Source organism: Arvicanthis niloticus, chromosome 6, assembly GCF_011762505.2.
Source record: "Arvicanthis niloticus isolate mArvNil1 chromosome 6, mArvNil1.pat.X, whole genome shotgun sequence".
Lineage (NCBI taxonomy): Eukaryota > Metazoa > Chordata > Mammalia > Rodentia > Muridae > Arvicanthis > Arvicanthis niloticus.
Genome location: NC_047663.1, coordinates 38,002,674 through 38,024,479, shown reverse-complemented (window position 1 = coordinate 38,024,479; position 21,806 = coordinate 38,002,674). Strand labels below are relative to the sequence as shown.

The window sequence follows — 21,806 nt, the reverse complement described above, 5'->3', positions numbered from 1 at the left end:
AAGTTGGTTGGCCTTCTCATCTCATATAAAGTAAAATGAAATAAGGTGCTGACCCAGTGCCCTACTGAACAGGACTTCTCCACCCCACTCTAGCCTGACCCAGTGCCCTAATGAACGGGACTTCTCTACCCTACCCATAGGGAGCTTCGCTGGTTTTGCTTTTTGAAAATTACCGGAAAAGCAAGGCTGATGACTCAGGCCTGCAGTTCCAGCTACAAGGGAGACTGAGGCAGAAGGATTTTGAGTTCGAGGACAGCCTAGGCAAGTTAGTAAGAGCCTGTCTCAACAGAGTTAAAAACAGAGAGCTGGAGGTGTGGTCAATGGCCAGGCACTTGCCTAGTGTGCCCGTTCACTCCCCAGGAGGATAGGGGAAGAAAATGAGCTTTTTCTTGGAACATCCCTAAAATGATGAGTTACCTTTTTGGTTTTTACTGAGAAAGAATTCAAGCTGTTACATGTGTTGCTCTCCAGGCACTGAACAACCCTCCACACACATCATCTTCATAAATACATAGTCTCATCGCCACTTCATAGAGGAGCATACCAGGGCTCAGAAAAGTACACTTGGGGCTGAAATGGGAGGATTACCAGGGGTTCAAGGCCAGACTGAACTAGTCTGACTAGTAAGGCTAGTGTCCTGTGGTAAGAAAGTAAGTAGGTGGCAGAGTCAGTTAGACCTGTCCAGACCGAAAAGCTACATTTGCTGTCTTCTACTACCTCATCATTCATTCATTCATTCATTCATTCATTTTCTGAAGCAGCCTTGTCTGTCCTGGAATCCACTCTATAGATCAGCCTGCCTCTGCCTCCCAAGAGCTGGGATGGAAGGCATGCACCATCTTGTCCAGCTTACTTATTTAAATGTATACAAACAATATGGTGAGTCCTCTAGCCCAGCACATCTTCCTCGTACTTACTTCTTCCCCTCTCAGTGAGCATGAGGAAGGAGATGCATTACTGAAGTAGAAACATCCCAGAAGAACCTCACACTTTCCATTTGCTGGCCTGGAACTACGAGAGGTCCGTTCACCTCTGCCTCCTGGGATTGCAGGTGGCTCCACCACACCGGGCCCCTTATTCTGTTCTTTTAAGGACTAAAGTAGTTTGGGTTAATTTTGGTTTTTCTCATATTCCATCCCAGCAATAGGATATCCAAACTGACCAAAATAAAACTGAGGTAAGTGACTGCTTGACTAAAACCCCATATGTCTCTTTGCCTGATGCAGAAATTTCTAGTGATTTATTCAAAGTTAGATGAAAAGGTGTTTACTTTTTGTTTTAAGAAACTGAATTTTTAGTTTGTCACATTTCCTATAACTGTGCTTAAGAGAAACACTGTCCAGCACAGCCTAGAGAAAAGGAGATGTGTTTTAGGTAAGAAATATGTAAGTAAGTATGTCTTCAAGCTTAAAAGGAAATAATTCATTAAATGATCTGAGTCTTCTATCAAACAGTATGTGCATGGCTGTAGAACCTATCTTTATAGTAATTTTATATATATATATATATATATATATATATATATATATATATATATATATATAACAGAAAGGATTTTTTTGTTGTTGTATTATTTTTAGAGACAGGGTCTCTTTATAGACCTGGCTATCCTGGAATTCTATGTAGACCAGGTTGGCCTCAAACTCAGGGGATCTGCCTTCCAAATGCTGAGATTAAAGGTGTGTACCACCATGCCCAGCTAAAATGATTCTTTATAATCAACTAGAAATGCTAACTGAACACCAGTATGGTTTCGTAAAGATCAAATGTCACAGCCCAACTCCTTAAATTTTAGTACAAGCCCTGACTATAGTTTTTGCAGCATGGCATATGACTGATGAAATATCCTAGGTATTTTGCTTAATTTTGGCGCTTGCCTCTAACTGTGGGACTGTACTTCCCTTTTGGATGTAGAGGACTTAAACTGTGCTGCTTTTGGAAGCTGTAGTAACCATTTTACAGTGAGCACACTTACATGCTGTGAATGGTCAGACAGGGGTGATGCACCTCAGGGCAGAAAACTCTCTCCATTCATCCTCTCAGCAGGAAATGGGTCCTTCTCAGCCACCTCAAACCTTCAAACGAGAGAGATCTCATTTGGCAGTTCTGAAAACATCACCATGTCATCTCTCTCCAAAGGATCGGGCTTGGCCAGCGAGGATGCTCTTCCAGAGACTCCCTTCCCAGCTTTTGCCAGCTTTAAAGACGTGATGCCTCAGACCACTGAACAGAAAGAGTATGAAAGCGGGGACTTCCAGGATTTTACAAGGCAGGACACATCCATGGTGGACCAGAGCCAAGAGACCACATGTCCAAGCCCAGCTTCCAGTGTGGCCTCTCATGAAACCCCTAAGGAGGGTGCAGACGACTTTGGAGAATTTCAAAGTGAAAAGCCCAAAATCAGCAAGTTTGACTTCTTAGTAGCTAATTCACAGAGCAAAATGAAGTCCAGTGAAGAAATGATCAAAAGTGAGCTGGCAACCTTTGACCTTTCTGTTCAAGGTAAGACTTTCTTCCTGTGGGCTTGTTCCACTGAAATGATACACATTCTTTCCTGAGTGTAAAGTGGTGATTCTTAAAACCAGGCATGGTGAGGATTATCTGTAAATTCTAGCATTCAGGAGGCTGAAGCAGAAGATCATGAATTTGAGGTCAGCCTGGGCTACATAATGAGACACTATCTCAAAAACTAAAATAACTTAAAAAGTACAGTGATGCTTCTTTAGCAGGAAATAGATGTTCCAGCTTCCGAGAACAGGGCCCTTCCCTGGAGCTGGAGACCAATCACTGCCCCTCCTGTCCCTCTTGACTGCTCATTGAAGAAAAGACAAGTAGACCTGTACTTTCTCTTCACTCTTATTGGCTTAGAAGTGTGCTGTATGTCAAGTGTGCTGTATGTCAGATGTGGAGGCACACAGCTTTAATCCCAGCACTCAGCAGAGGCAGGAGTATCTGTAAATTCAAGGTCAACCTGGTCTACATGCCAGTTCTAGAACGAGAGAAAGACAGAGAGAGAGAGAGAGAGAGAGAGAGCCTGTCTCAAAAACAAAAACTGCTCTCTAATATAGCTGAAGAACTGATTGCCTCTGCTTTTATTCCCCAAGTTCAGGGTCTGCATTCAGCCTACAGATCTGGGGGTGTTATTTGTTTTGTTTGACACAGTTTCACGTAGCCCATGCTGGCCTCAAACCCATTGAGTAGCAGAGAATAACCTTCAAGCACTTGGTCCTCCTGCCTCTACCTCCCAAGTACTCAAATACTCCTAAGTGCTGGTGTGCACCACCATACCTGGCAACTGAATGCACATTTATTTATGCATATGTATGGGCACACATGCCAGGGAATACATATGGAGGTGGAAGTGTGCTTTCTCCCTCCATCATGTGGGTCCTGAGGTTGGCAGGCTTGGCAGCAAGAGTCTTTACCTGCTGAGCCATCACACCCACACATGCATTTTAATGAGGAGTGTATAGAAAGAATCCCAAGTTCAGTTCATAGCAACTGCCTGTAGCCCTAGCTTCAAGGAGGGTCCTACACCTCTGGCCTCCATGTGTGCTTGCTTGCACATTACCTATTTTAAAATAAAATAAAGAGGCTAGAGAGGCAGCTCAGTGGTTAAGAGCACTTGTTCTTGCAGAAGACCCGGGTTTGATCCTTGATTTCCAGTATCCACATGGTGGTTCACAACCATTCATAATTCCAGTTTGAGGAAATCCAATGCCCCGATTTCTGTAGGCACCAAGCATGCATATAGTGCACATACATGCTTACAGGTAAGACACACCTAAAATGAAATGAAAAATCTAATAGAAGCATTTTAATGAACTAAATACTTATTAAAATCCATCTGAGGCTGTAGAGATGGCTCAGTGGTCAAGAACCCGCAGTGTGTTGGACATAGCACACTCCTTTAATCGCAGCACTCCGGAGGCAAAGGCAGGCAGATCTCTGTGAGTTTGAGGCCAGCTTGGTCTTCAGAGTGGGTTCCAGGACAGTTACATATAAGACCCTGTCTCGGAACAGAGAAAGAACATGCACTGCACTTGCAGGGAACTTAAGTTTGGTTCCCAGACCCACATCTGGCAGCCTGTAACTCTAAGTTCAGGGAGTCTGACACCTTTGTCCTCTGCGGGCACCTGCACTCATGTGTCCACATCCAAACATATAGCACACACACATAATAAAAAGTCACAATATCAGTACTTTTTATGATATATTTATTTTATGTGCATTGGTGTTTTGCCTATATGTCTGTGTGTCAGATCCCCTGGAACTGGAATTACAAACAGTTCTGAGGTGCCATGCGGGTGCTGAGAACTGAACCTGGGTGCTCTGGAGGAGCAGCCAGTGCTATTAACTGCTGAGCCATCTCTCCAGGCCAAATTAGCACTTTTTAAAAGGTACCTGTTTTAATTGATCCATAAACTGTCTGATGGATGGAGGCCATACCTTCCAGTTAGTCAAAGTCTCAGGCACATCTTCCTCCAAATCTTCTGCTTCATTGCCACCCTCACTCCCTGTCTCTGAAGCTCTAGATCTTACAGAAGAAAGACAGTGTGCAAGCAAGGAGGCACCAAGGTGCAAGCCTACAACCAGTCACAGGAAGGGCCTGATGGCTCCTGGGTACCCATATTGACAATGACACTTTGCAGCTAGACACCCATGATTCTTGGAGGACTTTATCATCCTACTGATAGAGGAGAGGAGAAATGTTCTGGATCTTCTGTTTCTGTTTGTGGTATCTTAAACATCCTTGTTCCCTGTGACACATACAAGTGTACACACATGTATACTTGCATACCCAGCAGTGAACTGTGGGATGGAAATACGTAGTGTAGTGAGATGAGAGAAGAGGAATGGGGGAAACTAAAGGAAGTCTCCAAGCACAAGAGAGCAAGAGTCAAAGACCTTCCCAGACAGGGTGAATGAAGACTGTTTCCAAATGCCTCCTGTCATGGCCACCTGTCAGAGATAGTCACATCAGCAAGCAGGACCCTGCTTGAGCCAGGCTGAGTAACCTGAGGAACCTTTGTTTCTTCTGTCCCCCCATCCCTGCCCAGGATCACACAAGAGGAGCTTGAGCCTTGGGGACAAAGAAATAAGCCGGTCCTCTCCTTCCCCAGCCCTGGAGCAGCCCTTCAGAGACCGGTCCAACACTCTGAGTGAGAGGGCTGCACTGCCTGTCATCCGAGACAAGTACAAGGATCTGACCGGCGAAGTGGAGGTGAAACACCCCTGTTTCACTTTCCCTGAGGAGGGGGGACAGAAGGAGGGGAGGAGACACTGCATACCAGATGGCAAATAGATCCTCAGAGGTCAAGGCTGGTAGCTTACCCTGGGATGAACATGCCCCCTGTGCGTTTCAGCCTCTGAAAGTTGTGGCTAAAGTTGAAATTGTTCATGGCCAAGAACAATTGCCAAGAGAAGTGTTTTAGAAACTCTTTTTTCAAAACATACACTTTATCATCCTACTGAATTTTAAAGCATCAAAACAAGAGGAGAGGAGAAATGTTTTGGGTCCTCTATTTCTGTTTGTGGTATCTTAAACACCCTGTTTCTTGTGATACAAGTGTACACACATGCCGGGCAGTGGTGGCGCACACCTTTAATCCCAGTACATGGGAGGCAGAGGCAGGTGGATTTCTGAGTTCGAGGCCAGCCTGGTCTACAGAGTGAGTTCCAGGACAGCCAGGGCTACACAGAGAAACCCTGTCTCCAAAAAAAAAAAAAGCAAAACAAAAAAAAAAAACAAGTGTCCACACACATGTTTCTTGCACACTCAGCAGCAAGCTGTGGAACAATGGAAAGCTAGAGTTTCCTTCTGTGGGTTTTTTGTTGTTTTGAGAGAATCTCATGTAGCCCTGGTTGATCTAGAATTCTCTCTATAGACCAGGCTGCCCTTAAACTCACAGTGATCCTGCCTCTGCCTCCCAAGTGCTGGAATTTCAGGGGACTGCCACCATGCCTAGCTAAGAGCTGTAGTGTGACACTAGCTTGTGTACAGACACCTCCACGGAGAGTAACACTTTCACTCACTGGAACAAATGAGGCAACATTTATACAAAAATATAAAAATGCTGTAAAATAGGTTCTTTGTGTTCATATTTCTTGCATCTAAGTAGATTTAAAGTAACTATTTTTGCCATCGTGCTTTCAGTAGAAAGGACGATGTATTGAGATAAATCAAAATCCAAGCCCTTTGTATTGAGATAAATCATAAACAGGGGACCCTGAGCCTGCCTGTTGAACCCAGTTCCTTTTATAAACCCACAGGAAAATGAGAGATACGCATATGAGTGGCAGAGATGCCTGGGGAGTGCCCTGGATGTGAGTATCTGGTTCTGTGCGTCTGAGCACTCTCTCGCCTCTTTTTTCTTCTCCTTGGTTCCTCAGAATGAATGCAGGCAAACATGAAGAATGCCTACTTCCATCACCATGCAGAGCATGAAAATCACTCGGGGATCTCAGGGAGGTGGCTTAGTAGTTAAGAGCACTGGCTGCTCTTCTGGAGGATTCAATTCCCAGCGCCCACTTGGCAGCTCATAACTGTCTGTAACTCCATTTACAGGGATCCAATACCCTCACACAGGCATGCATGCAGGTAAAATACCAATGCACATAAGATAAAATTAGATAATTTAAAAAAAAAAAGAAAAGAAAGAAAATCATGCATCTTTTAGTTTACAGTAGTAGACACTGGCTCATCTGTCAGCTGTCCCCTTATCTGTCACTGCATTTAAGAAGTAGCAAAGTGATATCATCATTAACTCTGCCTATATGAAAATTATAAAGAACTAAGAACCTGCCCCCACTGTCTATCTCCCTTCTCTCCCCCTCTCCCTCCCCTTCTCCCTCCTCTCTTCTTTCCTTCCGTCCCTTCAAAGTTTAAATTCTTAGATTGGTCTCTGCATGGGCACATGCACACACTGCTTGGGTACTGTTTTTCATGCTGGCTGGGTTTTCTCCTAGTGGGGAGTTGATTGGCATCGACCTTTCTTGCTTGTATAAGACAATGTGATTCCATTTCTCATAGGTCATTAAGAAGGCAAATGACACCTTGAACGGTATTAGCAGCAGTGCCGTGTGCACAGAAGTTATCCAGTCAGCCCAAGGCATGGAGTATCTTCTAGGTGTGTCCTCGATATTTCACAAAGTCAAACTGTGGCATAGTGTATCAGTGTGAATGTTCACTCCCTGTATGTATCTTAGGTCTGCACTCTCCCGCTATGTACAGCCTCAATAGTAGCTGCATTCACAGGTAAAATGCAGAAGTCACAGCAGTAGAAACTACTTTACTTGAAGTCTCTGTAGTGAAGTTTTCAAGTCTTTGTTTTATATATAATCTCAATGTAAACGACTATCTGTTGGGGCTAAGAGATAGCTCAGTGGTTAAGAGTGCCCACCACCTCTGCAGAGGTCCAGCGTTCAGTCCCCTACACCCATGTTGATTGTCTCACAACTGCCTGGGTCCAGCTCCAGGGAATCCAAGGGACTTTTCTGACCTGCACCAGACCCTGTACACACATGGCTATGTAGACCAGGCTAGCCTCAAAACTCAGAGCTGGCTGCTTCTGTGTCCCAATTATTAGGATTAAAGGTGTGTGCCACCAGGCTTGCCAATAAATATAACTTTAAAGCTTGAAATTACTGGCACATAGAATCCCAGCAATGTTTTATTTATAAAAAGAAAAAAACTTAAGGATTCAGCATGAATTACTCTATGATGACATCAACATTTAGATTTCTTAAAACTTTATTCCATTTTCAGTCAGTTAATAGGATTTCCCTGATTCACCCTAAACTCATAAAGAAATCTGAACTAAAAAGCCTAATAGCTCACACAATGTCTTGTGCTCACTAAACACTGCTGTGAGCCTTCTACACTGTTTACCTGTTTCTTCCTTCACCCGCCCTTTGAGAGGCTGCTGTTACTGACTTACCTTGAGGCCCAGGGAGGTTCATAACTTGTTCCAGGACACGTGGATGATAAGAGGCAGAGCAGGGATGTTCCTACTTGAAAGCTATACTGCAGATTGGGCAGCACAGTGGTCTGGTGACAGCCACATTAGAGGCCTCGGGATGTGTCTAGTGATCATCTTAAGTACCTGAGGAGGTACTTACTTAGCACCTTCTTGCTTGTGGAGTGTGACCTGATTAAAGACTGCAGGAAAAGAACCATGATGGCAGATCAAGATGGCACATACCTTGTTTGAATGAGAATGGTCCCATAGACTCATAGATTTGAATATTTGGTCCCCAGTTTGTGGAACTGTTTGGGATGGAATCAGAGATGTGGCCTTGCTGTAGGAGGTGTGTTGGAGGTAGGGGCTTTCAGGCTTCAGAAGCTTCCTGCCATTCCCAGTATGCTCTTTGTCGCCAGGTTGCAGTTTGAGATTTGAGTTCTCAGCTGTTCCTGCCACCATGCCCAATGAAACCCTTTCTTCTGCAAGTTGCCTTGGCCACAGTGTTTTATCACAGCAGTAGAAAAGTAACCAATGCATATCTCTTCTCACAGCCCCGCCTCTATGCAGTTGTTCCTCCTAACCAAGTCATCAGCAAGCCACAGTGCTTCGTGTCTGCCCACTCTTCCCTTGCCTAACTCTCTCCTCTCCCCATCAGGTGTGGTGGAAGTGTACCGAGTAACCAAGCGTGTGGAGCTGGGGATCAAAGCCACTGCTGTGTGCAGTGAGAAACTGCAGCAGTTGTTGAAGGACATCGATAAAGTGTGGAACAACCTAATCGGCTTCATGTCACTTGCCACACTCACAGTAAGCCTCCGAGACAGCTCAGCGGTTGCTTCTCTTTCCAGAGAATATATTCTTATCACTCATCAGAGGGCGAATGTGCCAACTGGATTGTGTTATGTCGATGGAGGTCTGAGATAGCAGTCCCAGACTGGCTCTGCAGAGTTCCAAGGCCCACTGTACCTTGGGAAAACAGAAGTGTAGGACAAAAGCTTTATCTGTTCAGTGTGTGTGTGTGTGTGTGTGTGTGTGTGTGTGTGTGTGTGTGTGTGTGCGAGCACGCAGGTCAGAGAACATCCATGTCTGCTCTCACTTTCTGTCTTGCCTGACAGCATCTCACTTGTCAGCCTCTGTGCACACAAGGATGGCCAACAACCTTCTGCAGGGTCTTCTTGTCTTCTCATCATAGCTAGGAGTGGAGACAAGTGGCTTTATCACTCGGCTTCATATAGGTTCTGGGGAATTGAACTCACGTCCCCACGCTCCCACAGCAAGCACTTTGCCCACTAAGCTGTCTCACAGCGCCAGTCATTCTTGATTCTTACACATGCAAGTTTTGCCAGAAAGTAATGGTTTGAGTCCATCCCTCGCACTTGACCTGTTCATGCCCTGTCATGTTCTTCAGAGAGCTCTGTGGAAGACCATCATGTGGCTGTTTGTTCACCACTGTTATTACTTTCCTTGGATTCATTTTTTCCATGTTATGAGTAGCTCTACTCTGAATAAACAAATGACAAGCTCCTCTCTGGGTGTTGTAATCTATCAAAGCAGATGGAGAAGGCCAGAGTATGTGCACATGCTTGCAGTCTGTGTGGCCGCTGCAACATTTTCCAGGTAGCATTTAAGTTCATGAGAGGCCTGGCTACATTCTGAGTCACTTACTAGTTCTCCAGTTAACTTGTGACCCTCCAAGCAAAAGAGAGGAATTCTTAGTGCTCTCAGCTGAGAACCTGGTGGTGTCTGGCTGTCCCATTGTGTCCTAAACAGCAAATTTCACTGTCGTTTCATTGCTTCTGGTTTTGCATCATTAAATTTAAGCGAGGGGCCAGAGAGATGGCACTGCTCTGGTTTGTTTGCTTTGTTTGGTTTGATTAGGTTTTTTTTCCCCCCTTTGGTGGTGCTAAGGATGGATCTCAGGGCTGGAGAAGTTATCTGCTACTGAGCCACACCCCCTACCTAGTTCTTTTCTTTCTTTTCTTTTTTAAAAAAGCCCTTATCAATCTATTCTTTGTACCACTACTGACCGTTCCTTGTAAACTGTAGATCTGATTGTTTCATTTAAATCTCATTTAAAATTCTGCCGTGGGCCCCCATGGTCTTTCAGACCTCAGCCAAAAGTCGCAGCTCAGTGCAGAGCTTTCTTGTTGCTAAATGAGGCTGCTCTCGTGCTGAGTTCTGCATAGTTCTCTCCAGAAGGCATCCCAGTGCCCTCCAGTCCAGCCCTTCCTGTGTGGGTGCCTTCAGCCTATCTCTCTCCCCCATCTCATGGTGCTTACCTCATTAGTTTCTCTTCTTGTTGTTCTAACAAAATGCTTCATCGGAGCAACCTGAAGAAGGGATCCTTTGGCTTCCCGTTTGTGGTGTTGTCCATCATAGCGGAGAAGGCATGGTGTCGAGAGCTCGCCTAGCTCTGGTGGGAGCTTGAGACAGCTGATCTCCTTGTGTTGGCAGACAGGAATGAAATGGTGATCTGTGGGTGCTGGTCCTCCCCCTTGCTATCACCCGGGCTCCAGTGTGCTGACTTCCATGGTTCACTGTGTTCACAGCATAAAAATAAACTTGATAGTCAGGGAAAGCTTGGTTACCGCTGGCAACAGTATCAGGAAGGATTTCTACTGGCACCTCTCAGGCTTCACTTGGGCCCAGTACTTCAGAGGTAGCCCTGTAAGTACTGAGTATGTCAGAGGACTCATACATCCCTGTGAGTGTGTCAGGGAACTCATACATCCTGGTGAGTGTGTCAGGGGCTCACACATCTAGAACCATTGCCCTGCTGATGCACTTTGGAGAAAACATCTCCAGTCGCTCTAAATGTAAAGTCACCAAAAGAAGCCAGCAAAGTATAGACAGAGCACTGTTCTTCAGATAAAAGAGAAAAAGTGGAAACCGCCTGAAAGCTAGAGTTTGTGAAGTAGTACATGGCGCCTCTTCAGTCAGGGTGTCGTGGGCATTTTGTCAGGAAGCACTTGTGAAATAACAGACCTGTCACCACACGGCTGGAGGCAGGCTGCCAATGGGTTGTGCTTAAAGATAAATCCCATGTTTATGAGTATTCTGTATTTCTCAACGATCTTAAATGAATACTTGTTACATTTGTAATGGGCAATAAATCTTTCCTCTGGTAGAAAATTTTCTCACACGCTCAAACCCTTTCCCAAAACCCCCTTTGGTGTTGTGGCCATTTCTCCTTCAGCCATCTGGGTTATCCAGTTGGCTGAACGGTGCATTAGGGTCTTCATGTGCATTAACTCTACACAGCAGTTTGACTTCCTTCCTCTGCCATCACCCTGTCCTGAAGCAGGGAAGTGCCAGAGGCATCTGGTGTGCTCTCTGCTTCATCTATCCTGAAAAGGCTGATTAGGTAGTAAAACCGAAGATGTGCAAAGCTTTTGCTGGGGACGAAAGTTTGAGGAGAATAATGTTAATGAGAGAGGCTCCAGGAGCTTGTCCTGGAGCACTGTGAACCTCAGTCAGCTTGCTTCTGTACCCACCCTTGACACTCCTCCCAAGATGGCGGAGCAATTTACAGGCCTCCCACTTGGCATTTAAATTTGAAATTTCCTTCTTTTAGTGGTAGTCAGTCCTCACTGTACATTGAAAAATAGGTCTATCCTTCCCTCCTGTCAGCCCTCCTCTGCTGGCGTTGCTGGAAAAAGCTGACTAGATCAGAAAGCACGAAGCCCCAGAGCATCAGCCAAGCTCATGTGTGTCTGTCCTTCCCATTAGCGTGAAGAATGACTGGCAAGGGTCCGGCCGGGTTGCTTGCCAGTGTTCTGTCACTCGGAGCAGCAGGAGCCATTTTCCTCCAGGCACATCTTCCCAAACTCCCAGGCTCCTGGGTCCTGCCACTGTTCATGAAAAGGACTTGTCTTCTAGGTTATGCTCTGTCATTCCACTTTTGAGTTCACACACTATAAAATGCAAAAACCTTAGTGACGTTGCACCATGAGTTGAGTGGCTGCCCTTCTGCTGAGTTTGACAAATGCATACATAGCCCCATCTGTATCGCCTGTGTCCTGGAAGGATGGACTAGTCCTCCCAGACAGCTTTCCTTATACATCATCCCAGCGATGTCTCCGTGGCTGCAAGTTCTCACACCAAGCGTCACTTTTGTTCAGACTTTATAATTTTTTTAATGATTTATTTTTATTTTATGTGTGTTAGTGTTTTGTGTGTGTGCATGTCTGTGCAGGGCGTCGGATCTCCTGGAACTGTTGTTACAGACATATATGAGCTACCATGTGGGTGTGTAGGAATTGAACCTGGGTCCTCTGGGAAGAGCAGCCAGTGCTCTTTAACGGATGAGCCATGTCTCCAGCCCTTGTCCAGACTTTTAAAAAGAAGCCATGGAGATTGATTTTGTTACTTTGAAGGAAGTCTGTGGCCCATTTACCTAGAAGGTTCTGCCCCATTCACATCTGACAACTCTAACTCTACAGGGCCAAAATGTGAGGTAAACGGAGATGGGGCTCCACAGTCATGCCTTCCCAGACTGTTTGCAAGCATCCACTTGAAGCACCCATATCTAGACGATCAAGGGTAACTGGCCTGGCTTTTGAAACATGTGTAGTGGCAGAGAGCTTTGTCATCTCACCTGTACAGTGTCTGGATGCAGGCAGAGTATTTGTGAGTACCAAGCACTCACCTCCTAGCTAGCCATGCTCTTTGGCTACAGTTGCTTTTTTCCTAAAACAGGGTAGTTGTGACACAGCAATGATTGCTCTCTGTTCAGATACTTTCCTAGAGTATACCATGTCATTTCCTCTTGAGAATGGGCACATAGGTCCTCAGTCTATAAACCTTAACTCGAACTACCCACTGCAGGAGGAACGGCATGGATCCCACAGAAATATAACCTGTGGGTTATCAGGAACAAACCTTTACTGCAACAGAACCAACAGAGAAAGCCATATAACACCAATAGCCTAAAAACCTAACATCTGAATACTTCAGTCTGGCAGTAACACAACTCTGAAGACCCAGCAACTCTGGATGAGATGCTCAAGGCCAGCAGGTCACTACTAGAGAGAAGTGGGCTTGAGGTAATACAGAAGCTTTGAACTCAGCATCTTTGTTTGATTTGGGGTGAATGAACTCCTTAAGGGACCACATTGCCATCCAGAGCCCCTTTGTTCATAATACAATTGCCAATGTTGATGGCTGCCATTCATGTTTGCAACTAGGACTCTATGATGGTTTGAATGAAAACGGCCCCACGGGCTCATAAGGAGTGACACTATTTGAAAGGATTAGTACAGTGGCCTTGTTAGAGGAAGTGTGCCACTGAGGGTAGGTTTTGAGGTTTCAAATGCTCAAGCCAGGCCCAGTGTCTCTCTTGCTGTTGTGCTGATCCTGATATAGCGCTCTCAGCAGCATGTCTCCCTCATCCTGCCATGATGACAATGGACTAAAACTCTGAACCTGTAAGCTAGCTTATAAGAGTTGCTGTGGCCATGGGGTCTTTTCACAGCAACAGAACACTGACTAAGACAGACCCGCTTCACATTACACTACATTCTTCACTTCCATTCTCACTGAATCCAGGTAATAACCTGTGAGGTCAGTGTCATCTCCATTTCTTTTAAAAAATGAGCGTGTGTGTGTGTGTGTGCATGCATGTGTGCGTGTGTGTGGGGGGGGATTCTGGGGGATATGCATGTTATGGTGTGCAGATGGGGGTCAGAGACAGTTTTAGGATTTGCTTTTCTTTTCACCGTCTGCCTTGCTGAGACAGGCTCTCTCTTGTTCTGCCACTGCACTGTATACTCCAGGCTAGAGCAAGCTTCTGAGAGAGTGTCCTGGCTCTGCTTCCCACCTCACTATGAGAATGCTGAAATCAAGGCTCTCAGCACCTCATTGAGCCTTCTGAGGGTTCCAGGGATTAGGAGAGTAGGAGTAGTCATTCCACAAGATGAGCGCTGTTGCCTGCTGAGCCATCTCACTGGCCCAGATGTTCCTTTCTATAGGGGAAAAAATTAAGGCTCAGGAACATCAAAGTTTAATTGAAACGACTAAAATCTGGGTTTTGACTCTCTCTCATCTTCCTGCTCTGTAACGCTACACTGAGATGGCATGTCACTCAGCGGCAGACTGTGTTTGCCGCCTTGTTTTGTTTGATCATTTTTGAGCGTGTGCTTCGTAGACTTGCAGCCTTGGTTAGATACATTCCCCAGCTCCCCTAAAACAGACAATAACAGAAACAATAAAACACCAGCTGTACTACTTTTTTCCACCTAAAAAAGCCCCACGTGTAGTGTACATCATTCCTGTGCTAAGTAAAGCAGAGTACAGAGTCTCAACTCAAAAGTGTGACTTAATATTTTATTAAGCTAAATGTTTGACAGCAAAAAAACTCTTTAAAGCTCAGGGTGACTATAGACTGAAGCTCCCTCTTGTGGTAGAAGCAGGCGTTTCTCTATGGGAAAGGCTGTATGTAGGGATGTTGTGATGGTCAGATTCCAGGGAGGCAAGGATGCCCTGATGGTCGGATTCCAGGGAGGCAGGGACTCTCTGATGGTCAGGCCTGAGAGAAGGTCAGCTAAGCTTTTATCTCTCGGATGTACTGGATCAAAGAAATGGTTCGGCCCTGGGAAACAAATATTTGGCATAAAAAAACTAATAGAAGAAAAAGGACATTTTTCTCCAGATCTGTGGCCAGCTAGAAGCCACACAGACCCTTTGATTCCTCTGTTCCTTCAGCATGATACAGATCCCTTGGTAATTCCTCCCGGCGTGAAGACATGGCAAATTTCAGAGTGTTTACTACTGCAATGCTGTGGAAATCTCAGAAGAACAATGTGCTTTGATGGTAGCATCCCCCACACCCTGCTCTTCTTGCAAGCACCATGCTTTAAAGATGGCATCTTTACCATGTCCTCAGCTGACAACATGCCACATAACCCTAGAACCTGTGTTATTGGCTGTGCTACTTTACGTGGCAATAATAAGTTCCTAGGCCGACCATTGAGTTCGGGGTGTGTGCTTGAGGAAATGACCCTGGATGAGCTGCGTAGGCCCCATGTCATCACAGTGTCCTGACAGGAGGGTAAGAGTGAAGAAAGATGGTGTGACAGTGGAAATGGAGAAGGGTGACAGATGCCCCTGGAGCCAGGAATGCATAGTACTGGACATTTCTAGAGGTGATCTCTAAAGCTATTTTTAAAAAAAGGAAGGAAGGAAGGAAGGAAGGAAGGAAAGAAGGAAGGAAGGAAGGAAGGGAAGGAAGAAAGAGAGAGACTCTCCTCCAGAACTCCAAAAGGCACAAGTGCTGTCAGTCTACTGCAGACTTTCATCCTCTGACTTCTGGGCTGTAAGGGGATAAAGCTATGGGTTATTTATTTATTTATGTTTATTTTATGAGCATTAGTGTTTTGCCTGCATGTATATCTTTGTGAGAGTGTCAGATCTTAGAATTACAGACAGTTGTGAACTGCCATGTGGGTGATGGGATTTGAACCCCAGTCTTCTGGAAGAGTAGTCAGTGCCCTTAACCACTGAGCCATTTCTCCACTCCAAAGCCATGTTCTTCTAAGGCATTAAGTTTTGGATAATTTGTTACAGCAGCAAGGACAGTAGTGTACAAAGCGATAACCAAACAAATGCTCCACGACTAGAATTTCTTGTGGAACTAGTGTCTAGGTTACTGTTTTCATCTGTCAGAGCAGACTGGGTTATACTGAGGTAACAAACACTCCTCTCCAATCTTAGTGTTCTCAAGTAAGCAGGCCTTCTTTATTGTTTAAGCCACATCCCCATCGCAAGACAGAGAGGCTCGATAGCCTGTCCTCACTCCGCACCCAGGTTCACTCCCTACACCACATGGGATGTAGCTGGACACCAAGGGTCAAGGGAACGTGAAAATTAGCACATGAGTTTTATTATGATTTTTTATGCGTATGGGTAATTTTGCCTGTATGTATATCTTACATATGCCTGGTGCCCAGGGAGGCCAGAAGAGGGAGTCAGATTCCCAGAACTAGTTACAGATGTTTGTGAGCTACAATTTGGGTACCAGGAATCAAACCCTCTGGAAAAGGAACCAGTGCTCTTAACCTTTGAGCCAACACATTGGTTCCAAAGGCTTCCTTCCAGCAGTGCCATACATGATTCACTGGCTGTGCAGGTGACATAGCTGTGTCGGCCATGCAGGTGATGTAGCCGTGCCTGATCCCAAGGAGGCTGGGAAGCTTTTCATACCATTTGTCCAGGGAGAATGTGAACGTTGGCAAAGAGTACTGACTGCCACCAGACTGTTTCCCTGATGTCCATCTTCTCAGACACCACAGCAGACGTGTCTTACTGCTGAGCCTCTAGGATTATCCCCTTCAGCTGACTCTGGGACATGGCTGTGTCAGCAGGTCATATATGATACATGCCCTTAAACTATCTGCCCACAACTCCTTTATACCTGAGGAATTTTTATGTATATAAGTACATAAAACAGGTATGAAATCAAATGTTTACTGCTAGTAAATCATGACGACACTTACTTTAAATAGTCTTTTGGTAAATGTATGATTTTATTATTTATTACAGATATAAACAAGCTTGCACACTAACAAGATGAACGTGATCCTTTGTGTTTCATAAAGAATTCTGTCTGGGCTGAATGACTGATTCTACAGGGTAGAATAGAGAACATTTTCATTTTTCAGAGTCAACCAATATTTTTATTGATTGTCAATGCTAAGAACACCTCACATAAACATGAGGTTCAAAATGGCTGAAATATGTTTAAAGCTATTTTATAAATTGTTAGAGAGTCTATACTAGGTAGAGTGTGCACACCTTTAATCCCAACACAGGCAAAGGATGGTAGATCTCTATAAATTCAAGGCTAGCTTGGTCCTCATAGTGAGTTCTAGGACAGTTAGGGATCCATAGAGAGACCCTTCCTCAAAAACAAAACAAACAAAAGAAACAACAAAGCTGGGCAGTGGTGGCGCACGCCTTTAACCCCAGCACTTGGGAGGCAGAGGCAGGCAGATTTCTGAGTTCAAGGCCAACCTGGTCTACAGAGTGAGTTCTAGGACAGCCAGGGCTACACATACAAACCCTGTCTCAAAAAACCAAAAAAAGAAAGAAAGAAAAGAAAGAAAGAGAGAAAGAAAGGAAGGAAGGAAGGAAGGAAGGAAGGAAGGAAAAGAAAGAAATGCTATACTAATCCAAAACCAAAATTCGTTAATTTTTTTTTAAAGAATTAAACTCAAGTAAGCAATTTAACAACAATTTTAAGTCAAACTGTGACAAATAGCAAAAGAAAGATACACTGATTTGATACTTAGATGCTAAACAATAGCAGCAGAAAAATATTAAGAGTCTTTGTTTTCTGTAGCCCAAGGATTTTGTCTCTATAAAAACAGAAAACTATATGCGTACGGTAAGAACTCCAATTTACAGCAGCATCTGGGGTCTGAGCAAGGTGCTGGAGGCCACCTCACTAGCCTGTGGTGATGGCATGTGCAGTCCAAGCTGTATGTTATATGTCCAGCACCAGGGCTGCAGTGATGTCATAGGACACACCAGGGAGGAGTGCTGCCAGAATACTTCAGTTCCTCAGCACGCAACTCTGAATCAGTGGCTGCATATTCAGAAACCTTCTACTGCTGCCAACTTTCTGTGGCTCCCATATTGAATTAAGTGACCTTATCATGGGGGTCACAACCCACAGTTGAAGAAGCTGGGGTACAGGGCTAGAGAGATGGCTTAGCAGTTAGGAGCACTTGCTGTTACTCTTAGTCTGGGTTCTATTGCTGTGAAGAGACATTATGACCACTGCAACTCTTATGACAGAAAGCATTTAATTGGGGCTGGTTTACAGTTTCAAAGGCCATTGTCCTCATGGTGGCAAGCATGGCAGCATGCAGGCAGGCATGGTGCTGGAGAAGTGGCTGAAAGTTGTATATCTGGATCCACAGGCAGGAGGAAGAGGGAGACTCGGGGCCTGGCTTGGGCTCTTGAAACCTCAAAGATGTACCCAGTGACACACTTTCTCCAACAAGGCCACCCCTCCTAACCCTCAAATAGTGCTACTCCCTGATGACCAAATATTCAAATATAGGAGCCTATGGGGCCCATTCTTATGCAAACCACCACACTGCTCTTGAAGAGGACCTGGGTTCAATTCCCAGCCCCCACCCAGTAGATAACAAACACCTGTAACTTCAGTTCCAGAAAATCTGACACCCCCTTCTAGTATCCAATGGCACTAGACACATGTGGTATGCAAAGACATGTGGGCAAAACCCTCATACACATAAAATAAAAATAATTTTAAAAAGAAGCTGGTACATATAATGTAACTATGTTTTAATCTTCACTAAATATGTGAAATACTTGCCAATCAAAGTTGATGGTTAGTTTACAGTTCACAGCGTCTTGTAGCAGGTGTGACTTATAATTGTGGCCATTGATCAGAATCACATTGCTACTGGGCATTACAATATAATCCTGTGCTTGCGGGTGTATGTTTAAGAGGGCTAATTTTTGTTCGTTAAGTTTGGCTTTGTTTTTCAAAACAGGGTTCCTCTGTGTTGCCCTGGCTGTTCTGAAACTTGCTCTGTAGATCAGGCTGGCCTTGAACTCAGAGATCCACCTACCTCTGCCTCCTGGGTGTTGGGATTAAAAGCATGTGCCACCACTGCCTGCCTAAGAGAGCTAATTTTATCATTTGGAAGATTAATTTAATCACAGGGTAATTATGCAGAGTCCACCATTCTCACGGCACATTACAGTGTGCCCTTTTCATTTGCTTTCCTAAGCTCCCCCGTAAACAGATATTCAAGGAATTTTATTAATTTGACTGATTTCAAGTCTTATGGTTTTCCCATATTATAATTATTTCTCCAATAGTCTCTGATCCAGTAACATGATGTCAGACTGTCCCTTATGCTCAGGACGAGGGTGTTAAAACCAGAGCAGTTTTTGATAAATGTGGACAGCTGCTCACCTGGAGTAGTGGTTCTGCTGCTGGGCAGCTCTTCCCAGCTCCGTGTTTCATGCTGTCACACAGCAAGCTTGAGACTCAGCCATGATGGGGGTCCTTACAATATGGAAGTCAGAAAGTGTTTCACTGGAGCTTGCCTTACTGTTCTGCTGGCTGTTCACATTTAAGAAAGTAGCTGAGGAAAATGCAGATCTTAAAGGTGTCTAAAGCCATCGCCTGTGAACAGCACAAAAACTGAGGAAGGAGCCTGTGTCCAGCACTCACCAAGGCTTTGACCAGTGTGTTGTTTCAGTTTAGCCTTAAGTCTAATTAGGGCCAGAGGAGATGGCTCAGTGGTTAAAAAGCACTGGCTGCTTTTGAAGAGAGGCCCCAGGTTCAATTCCCAGCATCTACCTAACAGCTCACAACTAGTTTTCAAGTGTTTTGTTTGTTTGGTTGGTTGGTTGGTTGGTATTGGATTTTTTTTTAAAGGGGAAGGGGGTGTCTCACTTTGTAGCCCCAGCTGGCCTGGAACTCCCTCTGCAGACCAGGCTGGCCTCCAACTCACAGAGACCCGCCTGCCTCTGTCTCCCAAGTGCTGGAATTAAGGTCCTGTGCCACAAGGCCTAGAAAATACTCAGAATATTTTTGTCCATGCCTAACGTTTACTCATCTCTTTCGTAGTCAGCCCTGATCTGATTCTAAAAGCCACTTCTGCCCTGATTGCCATAGCCAGAGATTCCTTTGTTTTAATGCTTATAAATGCGTAGTAATATCAAATGTTAGCATTCTTGTATCTGGCTTGCTTAGTAGCATAATATTGAAATGTAGCCATGTTGATCAAATATCACTTTGCTCCCTGGCTGAGTAATAGTCTATTGTATCAACACGCCACGACTTGTTTATCCATTTTCTTATTACTAGACATTTGATAGTGCCAGATTTGGCTAATATGGATACAGTTGCTATGAATGGTTTGGTTTTGGGTTTTGGTTTTTTTTTTGTTTTTGTTTTTTTTTTTAACAAGATTGTTGCCATATATTTTCCTTTCTCTTGGATAAATATCTAAGAAATTAAACTGCAAGCTGGGCAGTGGTGGTGCACGCCTTTAATGCCAGCACTTTGGAGGCAGAGGCAGGGGGATTTCTGAGTTCAAGGCCAGCCTGGTCTACAGAGTGAGTTCCAGGACAGCCAGGGCTAATTAAAAAAAAAAGATTAAATATGCATTTGCTGTATGAGCTTGCAGTTTCTTTTTCTTTTTTTTTTTTTTTTTTTTTCTTTCTTTTTTGGTTTTTCAAGACAGGATTTCTCTGTGTAGCCCTGGCTGTCCTGAAACTCACTCTGTAGACCAGGCTGGCCTTGAACTCAGAAATCCGCCTGCCTCTGCCTCCCAAGTGCTGGGATTAAAGGCGTGCACCACCACTGCCCAGGCTCATATTTAATCTTTAAGAAATTGACAGCTGCTTTCAAAACTAAGACCCGCCCCTGTAATCATTGCGCTGCACTCACCATAGCTCCTGGATTTTTGTTGTTTGTCTGTCCTTTTCGGAAGGATAAGTTAGATAATGCCTGAGAAGAGCAGAGCATAGCGTGTAGCATAAGCGTGCCCAGCAGTCACTCCATTCCCTGTCCCTGGCTGCTGACTCTCAGATCTCTCCTAGCATTAGCTGGACCTGGGTCCCCACCACCTGCACTTCTGACCCTGCCAGCTACAACTCAGCCCGAACCAAACTATTCTCTCCTCTGAGGCTTGGGCAGCTTCTCATCTGCCCAAGCCTCCCTCCTCCCATCCATAGCCGGCACATGCCCAGGGCCTGTAGATTCTGCCCCCTTAACAGCCCTTGCAATGAGCCCTCCTCCCCTCCCCCTCTGCTGTCATCTAGCTGAAAGCTGTGGACTGCCACCCCCAGTCTCTTGCTGACACTGCAGGAGAAGGCAGGTTGGTGCCAGCGATGTGTGCTTGGTTCTGTCTCACCTTCTTCCATGCCTTTCTGGATCCTTGATGTTCTGGCTTCATCTCCTCCCCCTCGCCTTGGCTCATCTCCCACCCTTGACTTCATCTCATAGCTGGACTTTTGCTTAGATGTCTTGCTGCTGGATGTCAATCATTCTTCCCTTCTCCTTCCTCTCCTGACCCATCACCCCTCTGACCTTCTCCTCCCACCGAATCATCAATACTCAGGAGGGATGACTGTGAGTTCCAGGAAGCATCCTCTTGGCTAAATGCCCTTGTTGAGTGCCTGGACACTCAGTACTTACCCCAGAATAAGTACCGTAGCACTACTGGCCCTGCATTGCTCCACACCTTCTTGCTCCACCCTAGATCACAAGGTCCCAAGACTAGGGAAAAGTTTTATTCCCATTGGCACTTGCTAGCAGCTGGAACATAGCAGCTACTCAGCAGATTTTTGGGAACTCAGCTCTGGTGTCATTAGTTGACTTTAATTTTATAGTTGACCTATATAGTATTTAAAACTGCTCTGTCCTCACCTCTCTTTCCTGTCATCTGCAGCCAGATGAGAATTCACTGGATTTTTCCTCCTGTATGTTACGGCCTGGGATCAAAAATGCCCAGGAGCTGGCTTGTGGAGTGTGTCTCTTAAATGTGGACTCCAGGAGCCGGGTAAGTTCTGGCCTTCCTCCTTCAGCTGGCAGGGTTCATGCCTACTGTGATTTAAGGGCCAGCCGAATGTTGGCCCCTTCATGAGCACTGTGACCAGAGGCGGGGATGTTGACGTCTAGAAAGGTCTATAGAAACAAATCTGTTTTTTCTACAGGGTAGTGGGGAAGATGCTGAGGGAGTGAGCAGAGTTCTTCCGTCCCTACTGAGCATTGGCTTCACCCCAGGGACAGGGGTGGGTGGGAGTGAGAATGCCCACCATGTGGCTTCACCCCAGGGACAGGGTTGGGTGGGAGCG

The 21,806-nt window shown here is 45.2% G+C and overlaps 1 protein-coding gene across 19 annotated transcripts in view; it reads left to right on the top strand.

Annotated features, from left to right (window-relative positions):
- Nucleotides 1-21,806, top strand: part of Synrg (synergin gamma) — a 76,457-nt gene that overhangs the window by 52,567 nt on the left and 2,084 nt on the right. For 10 of the 19 annotated variants that reach the window (XM_076936138.1, XM_076936132.1, XM_076936133.1 and 7 more), the window contains 6 exons: nt 2,044-2,502; nt 5,061-5,224; nt 6,274-6,327; nt 7,034-7,130; nt 8,620-8,768; nt 21,401-21,511. In XM_076936138.1, the coding sequence (XP_076792253.1) occupies nt 2,044-2,502; nt 5,061-5,224; nt 6,274-6,327; nt 7,034-7,130; nt 8,620-8,768; nt 21,401-21,511 (1,034 nt within the window). The remainder of the gene's footprint in view (nt 1-2,043; nt 2,503-5,060; nt 5,225-6,273; nt 6,328-7,033; nt 7,131-8,619; nt 8,769-21,400; nt 21,512-21,806) is intronic. The other 9 variants (XM_034505913.2, XM_076936136.1, XM_076936135.1 and 6 more) reach the window with 1 other exon arrangement.